The sequence below is a fragment of the Dipodomys spectabilis genome, unplaced genomic scaffold, assembly GCF_019054845.1.
Source record: "Dipodomys spectabilis isolate Male_0828 unplaced genomic scaffold, ASM1905484v1 ptg000054l, whole genome shotgun sequence".
Lineage (NCBI taxonomy): Eukaryota > Metazoa > Chordata > Mammalia > Rodentia > Heteromyidae > Dipodomys > Dipodomys spectabilis.
In genome coordinates, this window is record NW_024870731.1 from 17,122,876 (window position 1) to 17,141,407 (window position 18,532).

General features: G+C 44.5%; 1 protein-coding gene across 3 annotated transcripts in view; it reads right to left on the reverse strand.

The window, feature by feature from the left end:
• Nucleotides 1–18,532, reverse strand: part of Thrb (thyroid hormone receptor beta) — a 376,510-nt gene that overhangs the window by 100,832 nt on the left and 257,146 nt on the right. For all 3 annotated transcript variants that reach the window (XM_042679967.1, XM_042679968.1, XM_042679966.1), the window contains exon 3: nucleotides 3,980–4,043. In XM_042679967.1, the coding sequence (XP_042535901.1) occupies nucleotides 3,980–4,001 (22 nt within the window). In that variant the 5' untranslated portion in view covers nucleotides 4,002–4,043. The remainder of the gene's footprint in view (nucleotides 1–3,979; nucleotides 4,044–18,532) is intronic.

Consider the following 18,532-nt stretch of genomic DNA (forward strand, 5'->3'; position numbering starts at 1 on the left):
TTTGGGCTGTAGGTGTGGCTTAAGTGGTAGAGGAGTTGCCTAGCAAGTGAGAGGCCATTAGTTAACTTGGAGGCATGTCAGCAACCTTCTGTCAGTAACCACACCAAGCTACGTACTTACTGGCAGGACATGCAGACACTGTGATTCTGTTTCTGAAGGAATGAATGGCTATTGAAGAGCAGTTGATGGAAAGAGACCCTTGGAAAAAATGCCATAGGCTACCCCTTCCAGAGTTTTGTTTGGCTTTGAAAGGCTGGTTTCGTAGAATAGTCTCAAAACACAAAACACTTTGCTCCAGGGCTTACTTTTTTATGTTCACCCATCAATGTGTTACATTATGAAAATTTAATTCCTATTCAATTTTAAAACATAAATAATAGGATCTTCAAAGCAGAGGAGAGTTAGGAATGCGTTAGTCATACTCTCATTTAACTCATAAGGAACACAAGACTTAGAGACATTAAGTATCTTCCTTAGTTGATATCCTTAAGCATCATTAAGTAAAACAAGGTTCATTAAGTAAAGCAAAAACAAAAAAGATAAAGTTCATAATAGGCAAATGGACAGTAACTATGGACATCAAGTTATAGGTGAAATCCAAGTAGACAATGTATATGTAAATACTCAACCCCAGAAGTAATAAAGAAAATGCAAATACTGAATTATCTTAACAGAATACCACTCATAAAACAAACGAATGCAGGGCAACCCAAAGGGCACAATGCAAGAGGGGGAGCCAGGGGCAAGTACTGAGCTCCATTGAAGCGAGCATCGTCTCTGCTACATCCGTGCGGATGCCTCCATAGAGGGATGGAAGATGAACACCACAGGGAGGTTAAACAATACCTCACCGGAAGTGCAAGGAACGAGGAATATGTGGTTCATACTAAATGCCTGTTGGATTTCAAGTACGTACTGTTGTCTTGCTTATTCATTTTTTTTCCCCCTGAAAGGTGCTGGTAGCTGGTGCCTGTTTTTAAAGCCTCCCACTGTCTCTTGAAGAGTCCAGTTTCAAAGGCAACAGTGCTAACTTAATGCCAACTCCTAGTTTCCTGCTGCCTGGTTACACACACACACACACACACACACACACACACACACACACACACCCCTACAGACCCTTGCTTCTGCCTTCTTGTTGCTTTTCTTTTCAAATAAAGCCGAGAGCCTCTAACTTTGGTATTGAAAATTTTTAGGTATTCCTAGCTTAGATAAAAATTCCCCCATGCTGTAAATCATGATTTTATTCAAAATAGAGCTCATCACATGTCATACATGTCAGCAGAGCTCCCCTCAGATCACCTAGGAAGTGAGGCCTAATTCCAGACTATTAAGACATCATGTTAAGGTACTTTCTTATTTCCTCTCTAGGAATCAGTTTTTTTTCTTTTTGAAGAGAAACTTTATGAAGTCCTAATTTAAAATTAAGTGGGTTAAAGCAATTCAGTAGGCATTAGAAATGAAAGAACCTATGTACCAAAAATTTATGTGGGTTGTATATGGAAAAGCTGTCCTGCTTGCTTTTAGGAAAACAGAAAGAAAAAAATATGAATATTTGGCTTTCAGATTTTGCTCCTAGAGCAAGCAGTTAGTCCTAACAGCTTACGAGTATATTATGGTTTTTCCTTTAGGTTTTATAAACTAAACATGTAGCTAGCCCAGCCCCACAGTGAGTGAGAGAGAGAGACAAAGTGTGTGTGTGTGTGTGTGTGTGTGTGTGTGTGTGTGTGTGTGTGTGTATGTGTGTGTGAGAGAGAGAGAGACAGAGAGACACAGAGAGACAGAGACAGAGAGAGAGAGACAGAGAGGGGGAGGGAGGGAGGGAAATAGGAAGAAGGAAGAGAGAGAAAGGGACACTTTCATTTCATATATAAAATGAGCTTCTAACGTAATGATTCTCTTTTTTCAACCCTTTGCCATACCCTGAGCATGTTCATTTAATGGAGTTGTCTCTTATGAAAATACAACCACCTACAGTTAGTTTCTACACTAGGAAGAAAGTGCTGGAAGGGTGACTCCTCCAGCTCAGCCTCCAGCCACTCAGCTGCAGGGGTTCTGCTCAACACCGCTATGGGTTGGAGCTAGACGGTTCTAATAGCACAGTCAGGGACTCTAGAAAAAAAACATCAGAAAAGGATGGTTTATGGCCAGAGATAGCCTGCTGCCTGTTTGGCAACTCAAGTTGTACTGAAACACAGTCACTTCTGCATGTTTACGTATGGCCTGTAGTTTTTATGCTGCCATGGCAGAATTGCCTAGTTATGATAAGTCACCGTGTGGTCAGTGAAATTAGAAACATTTACTCATTAGCCTTCATAATCAGGTGTCAATGCATCAGTCTCTGATCTGGGGAAAACCTGGGATGGATTGTTCTATGGAATACGACATAGAAGTCCCCTCTACTGTGAGCAGAAATGATTGTGTTACCCACCGTTAGACTAAATGCCACTATTACTCTATGTCTCAGGAAGGTGCAGTCTTCTGTCTGTGCTATTACTCTAAGTCTCAGGAAGGTGCATCCTTCTGTCTTTAGAAGGATTCTCAAGTGGGTAAATTATCAGAGTATAGAGCCACCTTTGTGTAATACTTAATACTTGACCTCACGTGTCTATTAGCAGAGGGAGACACTTTCCCTAGGTTTTCAATGCCACTGCCTGCTAACTGCTATCATGTACCTATAAAGACCTAAGCCATGACTCTACTGACCAAGAGTGCTGTTCAGTCCAGCATGAACCCAGGGCTATCACTAAGGTTGATGTTTGCCAATTTTCCACCCAAAGAGTGGGTTTATGGCAGAGCAAGAGTAAGAGAGATTTAAGTAGGGAAGAGTTTGGCTTTGTTGGCAGTTGGACAGAACTGGGAGTGGGTGAGCTTTTGGTATTTGTGAAATGTGAACGAAAGATGAGAAGGAAATGGGATGCATTTCTGAGGTCCTCATCCTTCGGAGGGATGAACCATTCTGGTTTTCTGGGTCCTCTGTTGTTTTTGTTCCATCGGGAGCTCAAGCGTTGGTGGGTAGAGAGGCAAGGCAGAGATGCCAGAGAGATAACGTGTTTGTGTATGCATTGGGAGTCTTCCAGCTTTCAGTGGGGTGGCAACTTCCAGTTGCTTTTGTTTTTCAGGTCTACTAGAGAATGGATTCTCAGAGGAACTGTAGGGAGGTGGGGTTAATTGAACTACCTGCATATTTGGGAGTTATGGGTTTTATGGGTATATCTTCCCCTAATGCCATGGGAATCAAAAGAACAGGGCTTGGTGCTAGGCTGAAGGGTGTACATCAGGCCTCATAAACTAACAGCTCAGAGGTTGACAGCAGGCAACACATTTTGACTGGCCCACTAGTCTATGTCTTATTTCTCTTGACAAGGAGCACTATCTGGACACACTGCTCTCCAGTGATTGGTGTGTGTGTGCTGAGTACTGTTGTATCCATTTCAGTCATTGCTTTTATTTGCCTCTTCTCCCCTTCCCGCCCCCTCCCCTGACCAGAGGCCTGTGTGTGTGTGTGTGTGTGCAAACTCTGCTCTAGGTGTTGTACAAGGAATGTGTGCTGTGGGAAGCTTATATCCTTCTGAGGTTTGTTCAGTCCCTGCGTTGTTCCTGGCTAATATGTTTCATAGCTTTCTTGTGTCATTTGGGTTTTTTGTTGAGTGGGATGAACAGCCCACTTTGGGGAAGATCCACGGACTTGGTAAGGTTCTAGAGCCATCTACTATATGGATATGAGAAACCATAAAGAACAAAATTCAGTGTACAAGGGTGATCTTTGGAAGTCTTCAAACTAACCTTGCCCCTCCATTATCAGCCTGGTTATGATGTATCTCATAGTTTCTGAAGATTATAGAACACATTGTAGGGATGTTTCACAAGGACAATAATGGCTGCTAAGACCATCAGATTGGCCTTTAGGAGTTCTACACTTCACTTTAGGTGGAACACAAATGGAGACACAAAGAAAATCAAGAGAATATATAGATACCTGTCATACTGTTGGGAGTCATAGGTTAGTAATCATTCTGGATCCTTTTTCTCACTGACATTGCCTACAAAGAGAAAATACAAGATAAAAATACCATAGATTATAATTTGCATTTTCCTTAATTTTTTTGTTCTAATAATATATGAGTTAATTAGCTCAAGGTAAGACTTGTTACAACTCAAAACTGAGAATTTTTTTTCTTTGTGCCAGTTTTGGGATTTGAACTTAGAGCCTGGGCACTATCCCTGAGCTTTTGGTGCTCTACCAATTGAGCCACAGCTCTGCTTCTAGCTGTTTTAGTGCTTAATTGCCTGCCCAGCCTGGCTTCAAACTATGAGCCTCAGATCTCAGGCTCCTAAGTTGCTAGGATTTCAGGCATGAGCCCCCACACCCAGCCAGCACTGAGACATTTTTGATATAGTTTTGTAAGATTACAAGACCTCTTAACTTTGATCTAAGGGTTCCTATTATAAACAGGTTTCCAAAATAATTTTTTCAAGGTCATATTCTTCCATCTCAAGGTTTTTTAAGAAAGCCACCAGCCTATTAATTGGTTATTTTTTTTTCTTCAGAGATTCTAAGATGAATTATCATCTTCCATCTAGGACTTTGCTTCCTAAAGTGTGATCTGTGGGCCAGCAGCTTCAACTACAGCTGGTAGTTTGTCATAAATATAAATTTAGGGTCCCATCTCAATCAGATTCACTTTGGACCAAGTCTCAAGTGACCGAGGCATACTTTGAAGTCTTAGACATCCTGTTGTAAAGAATTGAATCCTGCATCTGCACACTTAGGGCTTTTTCTCATCCAGAGCTGACTTCCTCCTCTTCACCACAACATTAATGAGATCCGTAGTCATAGAGAGAGTGGTCGTCAGACTGCCTCTGACTGGTGTGCTGGGGACAAGAGTGTGGTGTGTCGGTGGCCACAAGCTCATTGACAGAAAGCAAAGTGCCATTGGTTGGACAGAAGTGGACACAGGCTGGTGAATACAGGTCAGGATCTTTCACCATATTGCTGGGACAGATTGGGATTTGCCTCCATTTTCTAGAGGGTGTTCTGTGGGAATCTTGGGGTCCCGAGAAGTAATTTCAAAGCCCTGTTTTATGTCGGGGTGAAGCAAAGAAATGAAGTCAGGCTTCATTTGTTCTCCAGGCTGTGCTGAGTGAACTATAATATACAGGAAAGTCACTGGACAAGGAGGGACAATTGTAAGGTTAGAGAAGAGGAAACACATGGAAGAGAAACTGTGTGATGATTTAATATATAGCCAGTCTCTGGCTCCATGTTAATGCTACAGTGACAAACTCATACCTTGATCATAGTTCTTGTAGAACCCAGTAGAAATTATAGGCTTACGTGGTCATCTTTCTCACTAGACTCTAATCTCTTTAGGGCAGGACCTGTCTGTCTCATCTTTCTATCTTCCACATCAAGTAGAATGTGAGCTATGTAAATATAGGTTGAATAATTGAAAACAATGGATGAAGTTTATGACATGATAGAAGCCATTTAAATTGACATCTGATAGAGAGATGCATGTAAGTGAAAAATGCATTCTTGACACCAGCGTTTCAAGGGATACCAGCCACCAGCCCCTGCCACATTGTTGTTCTCCTATATAGTTGAATTTGAAGTGAGAGGGATCAGGTTCAGACAATGAGAGCACAGGTTGTACTTACAATATCAAATGTCTGACTCTATTGCTCTTTTCAATACGATGCTCCCATGAATCTCTGCGTCCAGCCCATGGCTGCTACATTTTCACATGATACACTCCCCACTCTATTGACCCCACGAATGTTCTGGAAGGGGCAGGAACTTGGCTCAGGCTGGGCCACGCACAATATCCTCTCTCTGATCAAGCAGCCCAAGACTTGAGGTGAGCGGATAAGGTGCCTCTTTCATGATATTTGAAGAGAGAGAGAAAGGAAGGAAAGGAGGAGGGAAAGACAGGAAGAGATAGTGTTTATTTCCTTTCTAGGAGAAGAATTCATGAGAACAATTCACCGTTTCAGGCCATATATCTCGGCTACTTGGGAAAAGCCCATCTAAAGGTGAGAGAAGATAGAGTTGACATTCAAAGAGAGCCAAGGTGAAGAGAAAGCCAAGGCCTTCGATCTTTAGCTCTCCCTGCAGCCCAGTGGTGTTCCTTCTCCTCTAAGAGTCTGGCCATTTGGCAACTCCTTTTGACCTTTGACCTAAGTTTCATCAGGTATCTGTCATGGACAACCTAAAGAGTCCTGACTGATCTCACCTGGATTAGAACACAGCACATTTAATGCCAAGGTGTCAGAAACAGAAACTGTCCAAGAACAGCAATAATAATCTTATCAACACTTTAACCTTACTGATAGCACCACATTTAGTGTTACTTTCATTGTTCAGTATTTAGTACAATTTTCCTTGGAGTACAACGTGATGTGATACTATTGTATCAAATAGTATACAACACAGTAGTATAACAGCAGTGACTATAGCTGGAGCATTAAAAACATACTAGTACGGCTGTTACACTAATTCTTTAGTATTATTTAGCACTTTGATGAGCTCTAGAATTTGTGGTGTGTGTGTGTGTGTGTGTGTGTGTTTCTTTTTGGCAACACTCTTGTTAGGCTAGCACAGTACCACTGGAGCCTTTCCCCCAGCTCTGATCTCTAGAATTTTAAATGTAATTCCAGTAAAGCTTCTAGCAATTGTCTGGGGGTAGTCAGGAGTCCCAGGGCCTTATTACCTGGTCTTCCTATAGCATACTGTGGGAGTCAGTAGATGTTGTTCAGTGTAGCAGGATCAGAGATAGTCTTCCAGGGCCATGTCAGGGGCCTGGATTCACCAGCAACTCATGAGGCCAGAGGAGAAATGAGCTTAGAAATAAAGCAGGCCTAGTGAAGTGGTTGCCAGGTCAGAAGAATGCACAGGAGAGGGCTCTGTTCAGAGAGGAGGGAGTGTCCAGCTGTTGGTTGAGAAGGGGCAGCCATGCCAACACAGACTGAGAACCAGAGCTTTCCAGGGAGACTGAACCACAGCCCATTCATTAGCAGAAGTCCGACTGCTCTTGTCCAGGGGGAAAGGATTCAAGTAGATCTTGAATCCTGAACTAGGAAGTTCAGCACTGGCTGAGTTTAACAGTGCTCTTCCACTTAGTCCTGGGCAGGCATTCCTGAAGAGAATGAGATCCTTTCTGTGCAGGTGATTTATCATTTAACCAGACCCAGGTTTTACTCAAAGACAATGTTCAGCCTTCCTACAAGAGGCTTCTGATATAACAATGAGAGAGAACCTTGTCAAAAAATAAATGGAAAATACTATATGGTTTCATTTTATGTCAGAGACGGCCAGGACAGGAGGGAAGGAGAGGTGTTTCTACCTGGGCAGGTTCAGAAAGGCTTCTGAGAAGCGGTGATGTGGGCTCAGAGGCCTTTCTTTGAAATAGGCCTCTCTCATCTGTGATGGAACTCTCCCTCCCCTCTCTTGCCTTGTGCTCCTCTGGTGTACAGACTGCTCTGTAGGAGAGTGGCCTTGTGCAGAAAAACTTGGGCAAGTTCTTCACATCATGCAGGTGATAAAATCTGATCCCACGGTGGGATCCAATTAGTTTTAAAACTTTTCCAGCAGTACCTGGATAGAAAGCAGAGCCCTGAGGTGCTACCCCAGGTCCAAGAGAGGACAGGGGATAGAGTTTGGGGGGTGAAAGGGCAGATGACCTGAGACAGGAAGTGGAAACTATAAGATACAGTGATGAACTTGATATGAGCATTTCCCAATGGGATAAACTCTGTCGATGTAGAGAGGCTAACATGGATGACTCTTCCCTCAGGGAATTTATCATCCATTTTACAAGATGGCTGGGTAGAAGCCACTAAAACTGCAGGTTGCAGATGGCAGGTGACAAGGGAGCTGTGTGGAGACTCACACAGTCCATTCTTTCCACTTTCAGGCCTGTGGCATGTTCTGTGGGAAAAACTTGTCCCCCTTGGAAGTATGCAAACTGAGCAGTCACCTCTCAAATGCATAAAATGTGTTTATATTTTAAAAAAGTCAGAGCTGGGTGCCGGTGGCTCACATCTGTAATCCTAGCTACTCAGGAGGCTGAGATCTGAGGATCGTGGTTCAAAGCCAGTCTGGGCAGAAATATCCATGAGACTCTTATCTCCAATAAACCACTAGAAAACTGGAAGTGGAGCCATGGCTCAGGTGGTAGAGTGCTAACCTTGAGCTGAAGAGCGCAGGGACAGCGCCCAGGCCCAGAGTTCAAGCCCCACGACCGAACAACAACAACAACAAAAAGTCAGTGATGGGAAAGTTGCTATTGCATCCTTAAAAGCCGAGAAGTAAATGAGATTAGCTATCAATACTTGAACCAGATCAGGGATCTTAGGTCTCACTGTGAGCCAGGGCCATCTTCCACAGCATGTGGAGTACAGCCTGAAGACACGGGCCCGGGCCTATGTGGCAGATCCATTTTAACAGAAGCCTCTTGTGTTGAATGTCTGTGAAGATGGCAAAGAGATCTAAGAAAGTCTGAAGGAAATCTAGAAAAGGAAAGAGTCACATGAAGGTTAGATGGTGGGCTTTGAATATTTGACAAGCTGTCAGAGGGTGAAGAGTTTGAAGCATGTCAAGTTCATTGAGGACAGATTGGGGGGGGGGGAGGGAGGGAGGGGAGAGATGCTGCCAGAGACTGCTACAGCGCTTTCTCTGCTCTAAAGACACAGAAAATGCAGAATCTCAGAGATGGAGGAGATTCTGAAGAGGAGCATTCTCCCTGCCTGGGCTGCTTCTTGTTCTCAGAGTGTCACAGGCCTCCCTTGAGACTAGTGTCCTTGGGCTAACGAATGGATCTGTGTGGGATATGGTTCTCGGCTAGTTCATGCTCCCCGCCACATTCCCCTCTAATGCTTCATGTGTTAGCTTAGTGGATCTCAACGATTACTGGGTGTCTCCTAAAAGAATGAGTCACAAGCCCCATACTCATGAAATACATTTTCAGGGGTGCTCAGACACCCCACAAAACAAAACCCACTCAGATGCCAAATGAATCTTGGGCTGTAGACATTGGTCTCTATTATAATTCAAGCAGTTAGTGGTAGAGATTCAAGCTGATGTAAATATAATCGAGAGGGTAAAATGGAAGGGAACATGAGAACTATGTTTTGATCTGGAGCACAAAGAAGGGGACCTGGCAGCCTGAGCAATAGCAAATGGTTTCTGAGAAGCAAGCCTGGAGGTGTATGAGGAATCTGCCAACCCACAAATGTAGTCTAGGGCTGCCCTGTTCTTTCATTAAGCTCTGGGTGACTCAAGGTCAGTTACTCACGCAGTACACCTGGGGAGTTAGGAAAAGAACCAATCTATAACTCAAGGGTATCAGAGATGAACCAGAGGGTTTGAAGGGTGTGCTTCAAGGCTGCGTAGTATGTCATTCATTCTGCCCATAAGAGCAAGCTGAGGAGGATCACTCAGTGGGTTTGAAAAAATAAGGCTTTGTTTTCCAAGAAGGGGATGGAAAGCTACGGCTGAGGGTAAATGAATTATAGTATAAATAATCAGAAGCAGAAAAAAGTGTTTTTAAAGCCAGCATAGTAATCCTAGGGATAGGGGCTGGTTAAAAAGGTATGTGAGGCTCTGTGTTAGGTAATTAAGATGTGGCAATGCACCACAGCTCAGCGTATCCCTGGAGGCCTGGGTGTTAATGTGAATGGATCACCTCCGAGGGAGGGCAGGGTCAGATTCCTCTGCTGGGTAAAGCCTGGAGACTCTAGTCCCGTGAAACAGACATGTGCAAATCGCTCTTGAAGGGCTAAACTGTAATTTTCACTTCAGATTTTCAGCAAGTCACTGTAAAATGTTTTGCCTTCAGGAAAGGAGACAATACAATGAGGATCTGAGGTTGCAATTGGGCTAAATTTGCTATGACTAATTGTTTTGTTGTTCTTAGCACAATGAACATCCTTTACTTCTACTACGTTATCCCCTTTTAATACATGTCCAACCTTCTCCTTCTTGTGCTCATTTGTACTCATTTTGGCCTGCACCTGTGCTGAATATTGTCCCCTCCCCCCAATTTTCTTCCCACTCTTTTTTCATCTCTCTAACAGGCAAGGTCACCATGGCATGCTCCATAGAGCATGAGGTCTAATACTATACTTAGCAACAGAATGACATGTGGGATGTTAAGAATCTAGAGATGCAGTCCTACTATGGAACAAGACTATCTATTTCAGAGGGAAATGTGGAGACTAGTCAGGTGCATGGTGGCTCTTCCACTCTCTGCTGGGTGAGCCAAATTTTATTGCTACTTTGAGGGCTGGATCAGGTGGGATTCTTGGCAGTCAGATAACTCCTGCACATCTAAAACCATCTGCTATGTCAAATCTATTGTCATACCATCCAGTCGAACACGGAGTACCTTTTAGCCAAACAATTCAGTAATAGAAAAGTGAAGGAGAAACTAGGTAGACTAGCCAACTTGGAAATGGAAATGGTTGTCTTGCCTCCTGTAGAGTTTATAGTGCGGCTTTGTCCCAGCTGCCTGTCTCTACAGGTGGGCAATTATCTTGGAAGCTTCTAAACAATGAGAGGATCCTCCGAGATCCAGAGCAGACAGGTGGCTGGAGAACTGTCTGACTCAGCAGGAACAAGGACTTCAACAGAGCCCAGTTGGCAGAAGCCAGCCTTTCAAGCTGCCTCTACTGCCACCTGGTGGACAGAACGGCTTCTCTGTGACAACCTGAAGGAAAGTTTAGTAAAAGTGTGTGTGCCCACATTTGGGTATACGTGTGTGTGTGTGTGTGTGTGTGTGTGTGTGTGATGGTCTGGAAACACACTCATCGTGTCAGAGGAAATAAATAATTCCTGAGGGTACCACACAGAACCACCAGATACCTGAAAGTGTAATTGTGGTTAGATGACTCACGGAGACACACGCATGAAAAAACAACAAACAAGAGTGTGAAAACAAAACCTTCTCATTGAAGCAAATGATTTATGATTGATTTCTGAAACGTGTTTGATGATGAACTAGACAGCAACAAAGCCCCCACCCCCGTCCTGGCCTGGGCAGCTTCAGGGCGATAGACTCCAGGTCATAACATTTTGGTGGAAGTATCATCCACAGGAAACAGAAATAAATAAATAAAAATCCAATCATGTCCCCGGGAGATGGCGCCACCCTGTCTGAGCGTGTGCTCTGCTTCTGCAACTGGAACCTGCAGGGGGCTCCTTACACTGTTAGCACTGGGATTAAAACAATCATCTACTGCCATGAAGACAGCCGGGTACTTCCATTCTCTGAAAACGGAAAAACCCCCAACAAAACCCCAAACACAAAATAACCTCTCCTAATCAGTGTAATTATTTACTACTTCGTGAATGCCCCAATGGTGGGCAGAGGAGGGAACTGCACTGCAATGTTCTCATGGAAACAGACTTCAGAGACAGAGCATGGTCATGCATACCTGTAATCCAAACACCCAGAAGGCTAAAACAGGAGGATTACAAGTTCAAAGCTAGTCTGAGCTACATATAAGGATCCCATTGACAGAACAAAAGGGATCAAAAGCTGGAGGAGAAACTCAGTGGTTGCTTAGTACACACAAGGCCGAGTTTAATCTCTAACCCTGAAAAAAAAGCAAAAATAACAAATAGATTTCAGAAGTATGTTCTGTTAGGTTTGTGCTGCTTGGTTAAGGTCTTTTGGGTTAACTGTATCAGCACTGTCAGTGGTTTTCCCGTGAGTGTTGCACACATAGAATGAAGCACAGCCTGGATTTTACCTTTGAACAATCTGTTACTAAGTGGTTTTCAGTAGTGCATCAGAACAATTCTTAAGCCAACTTTGTAAGAATACATTAAGGTTAAGTCAGGAAGAAAAGGTTTTAACCCTTGATGGGAATTTAGGTTATTTATTATTATTATTGTTGTTGTTGTTATTTTAAAATCCTAGCCAGAGAGCTGAGCTGGGTGGATCTGGGTAGGAAGGTTGAAAAGCATGGAAGGACTTCAAAGAGGCATGTAGTCATACTCCGTGATTACATTTCCCCCTGACAAGTTAAATTTGGAACATGTACATCCTTAAGTACTGGCCTGATGTATGATCTAGTCAGAATCTACCAGGGGCAGCGGAGCTGACATACAGAGATACCCTCCTCACAGTGCACACCATTCAGCATTTCAATGTTTACTTTCCTGCAGACCCCAGGTTGAAACAAATACTTTAATGCTCTGTTTATTCAGTAATTAGATTCCAACAGCTTGGTAATGGTATTTCCAGGGTGTTTAACAATTGTTTCTGTGTTTCTCTTAAAAATGAAAAAAAAAATACCCTAGTGTTCCTGTGGGTTTGCAGTGACATACCCAGGATGCCTGAGCATAGCGTTTGGGAATCATGGCTATCAGACCATTGGAAACCAGGGAGACGTCCATGGGCGTGATTCGCCCATCTTTATTCTCACTGAGACCACCATCCCCTCATTTGACCTTTCAGCTTTAGTATTTGTCTGGCTTACAACCATAGGATAAAGAACCAAGAGAAACGTCTTCCCAGGGACATGTGCATGCTACATGCGCTCTTTTTTTTCCTGTCATATTTCTCTTTTGGTAAAATTTTCTATAATCTTCAAAAAAAAGAAAGAGAGAGAGAGAGGAAGAAAGAAAGAAGGAGAGAAAGAAAGAAGGAAAGAACCGAAGGACAGGAGGAAGGGACATAGAGGGAGGACTTAGGAAGATTTAAAAGGCAGTCCTGAAAACCAATCCCAGAACCCTAGCACATGGGCTAGATGCACTGAAGACTCTAAAATGCAAAAAGAATCCAGCTTTAAGGACTGAGAAGAGAGGGGGTGAGGGAAGACACAGTGCCAGTGGGAACTTCAGGGCTTCTAAAGATTGCTGAGAAGCTAGCCCAGTATCAGACACTTCTGGAGTTCTTTGGTGAAAATCTGACCAATGAGGGTGAGACACTGAGCACGTGGAATGCCAGTGTGAGCACCCCAGTGGATGCAGGCATCTACTCCTGTGCAGTTTCCAGCTTTAGATAGCGTGAGTTACCTGTAGCTTCCTCTAGCACCATCTGATTATCTGGAGAACTTGAAAACAGATTGCTGGGTTCCCTCACACCCTCTGCCAGTTTATGATTCACTTAGTTCAGGGGCCCCTGGCAAGTCTGCATCCTAACATGTTCCCAGGTAATCTGGCTGCACTTCCAGGCCCACAAGCTGACAGCCACCAGCCTTAACCCCTGAGGAAACATGGAGGAGTTGTCCTGTACAAGAGGTAGGTTCCACGTTCCCATCTTGACCAGCAGCACATGCTCAGCCTGCCCTGGAGCACAGGTGAAAGACCTTGCACTGGAGAGGCACCAGGCTTTGTGGGTGGCATGTCCACCTCTCTGAAGGCCATGGGCAAGCTTGTTAAGCAGACATCCTTGGATTTGGAATACTTAGGTCTCATGGTGATAAAATGGCACTCTCCTTCCTCTTCCCAAAGAGCGAGGCTCCTGGTTTCCTGGGCAAGGTCACTCATGTGTGCTTAGAAAAAGCCCCTCCAGGACCCTGTTGAAAGCTTCTCATGTGAGAGGTGCTTGCACATGAACAGAGTATGAGGACAGATCAACAGTCCCACTGATCTCTAGAGCCATGTGCTGTGTGGCTGTGATTGGGAACGTCCTGTATGGTGTCCTGTTGGATGCTCTTAGTCATGACAACTCTCCTCCCCTGCCTCTTTTAGCCATCCCCTGGGTGCAGGCAAAATCACAACCAGCATGGTTTATGGAACACACATTGCTAAGGAAAAGCATGGAGCTATGTGCTGGAGAGTCAGTTCAGAAAGGGGCACCGACAGCTCAGTCACCCCTTTCCAGAGTACTTTGGCCCTTGATCATCCACTTTCCTCAGTATTAATTACCTTACAGCAGAGTTGGCAAAGAGGGGTCCCAGAGCAGCAGCCCCAGCATCACACGATGCAGGTGTGCAGCCTCTGCCCAATCCTACTGAACCAAACGCTCAAGGCCGGGCAGAAGGAGCCAAGGTCCTCACTGCTACAGACTACACTCCCCACATGTGGGGAAAGGTTACTGCATGACAGCACTGGTGCCCCTGGCCTGCAGACACACACTGGAAGGTATTTGAAAGGGAGGATCACTGTCCACACGTAATAGGAACTCAGGGCACCTTGGCTGTTGAAGTTAGGACAGCTCTGCTGTTTGCTTATGAGACTGAAGAAAGCACTCAGCTGGCATGCCACCTCTCAGAGTTGCCAGCACCATCCAAGCCGTCTCCTGCTTCTTATGCTTGCATTTTCCATATTTACAAATCAGCGTTCCCAGCATGCTCTCCAAGACTCTTACATTCCTCTCAGCTCCCGAAGGCAGAAAACCAGATGCCATGTTTTAGCCAGTGTCTGTTTCTTCAGGAGGGAGGGAGGGGGAAGGGAAGGGCATTTCTGCATGATTCTAAAATTCCATTCTCCAGCCTGCTGATTTTTTTTTTTCTGCACAATAGAAGGAGATTGCTGATTCATGTTCAGCTTGTGGCTCCAAGCGTCTTTCCCCTCCCCCCCCCCCCCCCCCCCCCGCCTTGCTGTACTTGTGCCGATGTAACACAATAACAGTCTATTCATCCTTCTGAATTAGCAATGCCAACAGCTCAGATAGGCAGGCAAAGGATCCCCCTCCCTTCGGCGTATTTAAAGCCTTCCCACAAATAACACATTTTGAAATATTATATGGCCTTCTCTTTGAGCCATTTGGCTCACTTGCTGAGTTTCAAGTCATCTCCTTCAGCATTCTGCACTGGGGTTGGCCAATGAGCCCTGTCTTAAGTTCAAGGACAAAGCCTTGTTAATATGCAGAGGCTTGTGTTTATATCCAGCCAAATATAGGATTAACCTTAAAGTTGGATGATCCAGGTGGGCTCCAGGCAAACCCATCCGGGTTTGTATAGTGTCTGTAGTCCCAGCTCTGTTCACGCTGTAGCAGTGAGTTCATTGGCAGTTCCTGGGCACTGTGTGGTCAGTGAGTACCTGGGGTCAGCTGTGGGGTTTGGTTTCCCTGCTGCAGGCTGGAAAGCAGTGGGGTGACTTAGTGTTCTGCGTGCTCTAGTGCTCAACCTGGGCTGTACATCAAACTCATCCAGGCAGCTCTGCAAAATCCCAGCGCCCGGGCCATGACCCAGACCAATTAGTGCTCTGAACTCAGGCCACTACTGGAGAGCTGCCCGGTGATTCTGCTGCCTGGCCAAGGTTGAGAACCCAGGCCCTAGTGTGTCCTCATGAATGGTATGAGGGAGACTTCCTGCGTCCCTTCCTGTTCCTCCTCGAGAGAGCTAGCAGAGCAGTCCTGTTAGCATAGAATTCAACTCGTGTGGCCTCTCTGCTGGTTATGACATCCTCTTGTCCCTTTTGTCTCTCTGTCTCCTCTTCCAGTTTTAGATTTGCCAGCCTCCTCACTCTTTCTTCAACATGCCACCTACGCTTTGGCACAGGACATTTCCTGAAATGCTCATGTCATAGACACCTGCTCAGGTCCTTCCCTCGCCCCCATTTAAGTCTTGAACACCTTAACTGTAATCCTAGCTACTCAGGAGCTGAGACCTGAGGATCTCAGTTCAAAGCCAGCCCAAGAAGGGAAGAACGTGAGACTCTTATCTCCAGTAAACCACCAGAAAACCGGAAGTGACGCTGTGGCTCAAGTGGTAGAGTGCTAGCCTTGATCTGAAGAGCTGACAGTGTCCAGGCCCAGAGTTCAGGCCCCATGACTGACACCTCCCCCCCTCAAAAAAAGAGAAGTCAGCTTTGTTTTGTCCACAGGGATCCTCTCAGATCCCCAAAAGCTAGCACAGTGGGTGGTATACACTGGCTCTTAATAAATACTTGTTAAACAAAGAACAGTGGCCATATCTGGAAGGTGCTGGATGGAGGAGCAGAGACCCCAGTGACACAGGAGGAAACCTAATGTTCTAAAAAATTACAAATCTTGATGCTTCTAATTTTGCAGGAGTCTAATCACTAGGAATATGCAGGGAGTGTCTAGGTGACAGAAATGCATCCTTTTAATGAGAGAAAGCAAGTGACATGTTTAGCTGAAGCCAGGTGGTGGCTGGGGATTGGTTTAGTGATAGACAGTAACTGTTGATGGATGTAAAGGTTCTACTTGGGGTGACCAAGCACCCTCTTCGGAAGTTATGGTGATGGGTGTCCATCTCTGAATTTACTCAAGTCCACTTAACTGCACACTTCCAATGATTGAACTTCTTACACAAATTGTTAGGAATGGGTCTTTCCATGAAGCATCCCACAGGCATATGAAAGCTAAAGCGGAACAAATCTCTCAGCTAATCTTGTTTCTTATCACACCCTGGGTTTTCTCTTGGGTTTTGGTTCTGAACTAGGGAGGGGGGAAGCCTTTCCTGGTCCTGATTCGCTGCCATTCATTCCTAAGGAAAGGTAACTTGAGAGTCTCAGTGGTTTGGACTAAATGGTTTCCCTAAGACCCTCACAGCTCTTGCAGGCTACAGTCTTTCTCAGGACTTTGAGCAGCCAGTTTAAGGGGAGTCAAATTTTACATACATTTGATACCTCTGAATTTATAATGCCAGGAGGACCTCCAAGCGCTGGTGCTATCGTTTGCTCTCTGTGGATGGCCAGTTGTCCTGTACATCAGAGTCCGTTGGGAGTCAAACACTCCTTGTCTGGCAGCGCCGTGAGCCCCCTCTACCTCACTGACAGTATAGTTCTCTCTATTCACGCTGCAATTGTGACAATGGAGAGTTACAGCCCTGTGAAGATCATTCTCAATCTCTGGGAGAGAGGAAAGCTTTCTTTCTGTTCTTTTGTTCCCTTCTCTGTTTTAAATCTGATCCCACTCCTGCCATCGGACAGGGGGTCTTGTTATTGAGATGAGGCCAGAACTAACTTGCCTCAAAATTCTCATCAGGAGAGCACTAAAGGGGGTCAGTGCTGTGCCATAGGAAGAGTCCTGGGACTGTCCAGGGGTGCTAAGGAAGATGCAGCTATGATGTTCACCAGCACCCAGGATGGTTAAAGGGAAATGATGCTCACAGTTCTCTTCTGCTATTCATGAAGCAGAGGGCAAGATAGGCCGACAGCCTTGACCTTATCAACTACTACTGAGGGGATCATTTGTTAAAACCTTCCATTCAAGAAAGAGTTCAGCCCAGATATTGCAAGAAGAAACCTAGGTTGTGGGTAATGCCAACCCATTTTACAGTTGGGGAGACTCGAGTTGAGAGACATGGCCTCCTTGCCCCACATTGAAGAGGTGTAAAAACAGAAGAGTCATGAATCAGTTCCAGAGGACTGAGGATTTGTGAATCCAGATTCCATGCTCTAAAACCATGTACTTGAGCCCTCTTGCAAGAAAAACAATGTTGCTAGGTATGCAATCATCTCGTCACATTGGTAATCTCATTTGGTGCTCACACACTGATTATTATTATCTACAGATGAATGAGCTGAGGTTGAAAAGCTTAAGCTAAAACTTAATGTATAGACTGGTATGTGGAAAAGTCAGGGCTCAAAACGATATCTCCTGATCTTGAACCCATACTTCTTCCTGCAGTAGCTGCACTGAACTCTTTCTTGAATGGAAGGTTTTAACAAATGATTTTTTTTTTTTTTGGTCAGTTGTGGGGCTTGAACTCTGTGCCTAGGCACTGTCCCTGAGCTCTTCAGCTCAAGGCTAGTACTCTACCACTTTGAGCCACAAAGTAGTTAATTGGAGATAAGAGTCTCACAGACTTTCCTGCCAGGCTGGCTTTGAACCACGATCCTTAGATCTCAGCCTCCTGAATAGCTAGGATTACAGGCATGAGCCACTAGCTCCTGGCTTAACAAATGATTTTTATGTCACTATCTCTGAAGCCAAAAGCTGAAGGACAATCACACCTACATTTATTTTTAAAAGTGAAATTTCTAGTTCATAATAGGAAGCAACTAACAATTTAATGTAGAGAACACAAGACTGGCTGACACAAATTATTTTAAAAGTTCACTCTTGATGAGTCTGAAAGCTTCTCACACAGCAAACTTTGCCCCGGCAAGACACTTATTACTTAGGTAGCAGGAAAACATTTATTAGGTGTGAGACATTTCTGAGTTCAGGAAAGGTGATGCAGTTTTTTCAGAAAATTAGAAGTTCTATTAATAATCACTGCTCCCTTTGATTGAGGATATTATTCCTATTATTTTGGAGTTAGATCCATGAGAATAAACCTTATCAGTGTACAAGCTGAGTAGGAGTGTGTGAAAATGACCTGCCTATAAGTCTTAACCCTCCATTGCTACCCAGCTTAATTCCATACTGAGGCCGTTAGAGATCGGTTTAAAGGGAGTGAGCATTGCTCCAATAGAGGAAAAGTTCTTTGCTGAAACAAGAAAAACCCCTGACGAATAAGAAAGAGTTGGAGATGTAGGATATCAATAGTTTTTCAAAGGAAAGATCTGACATATCCTGAAGGATGAAGCTGATGGCTGCCACTTCCATATCACTGGTTTCCTATAGCAAGAACTGAGGGCCAGTTTGTTACTTATTGGCTCTCA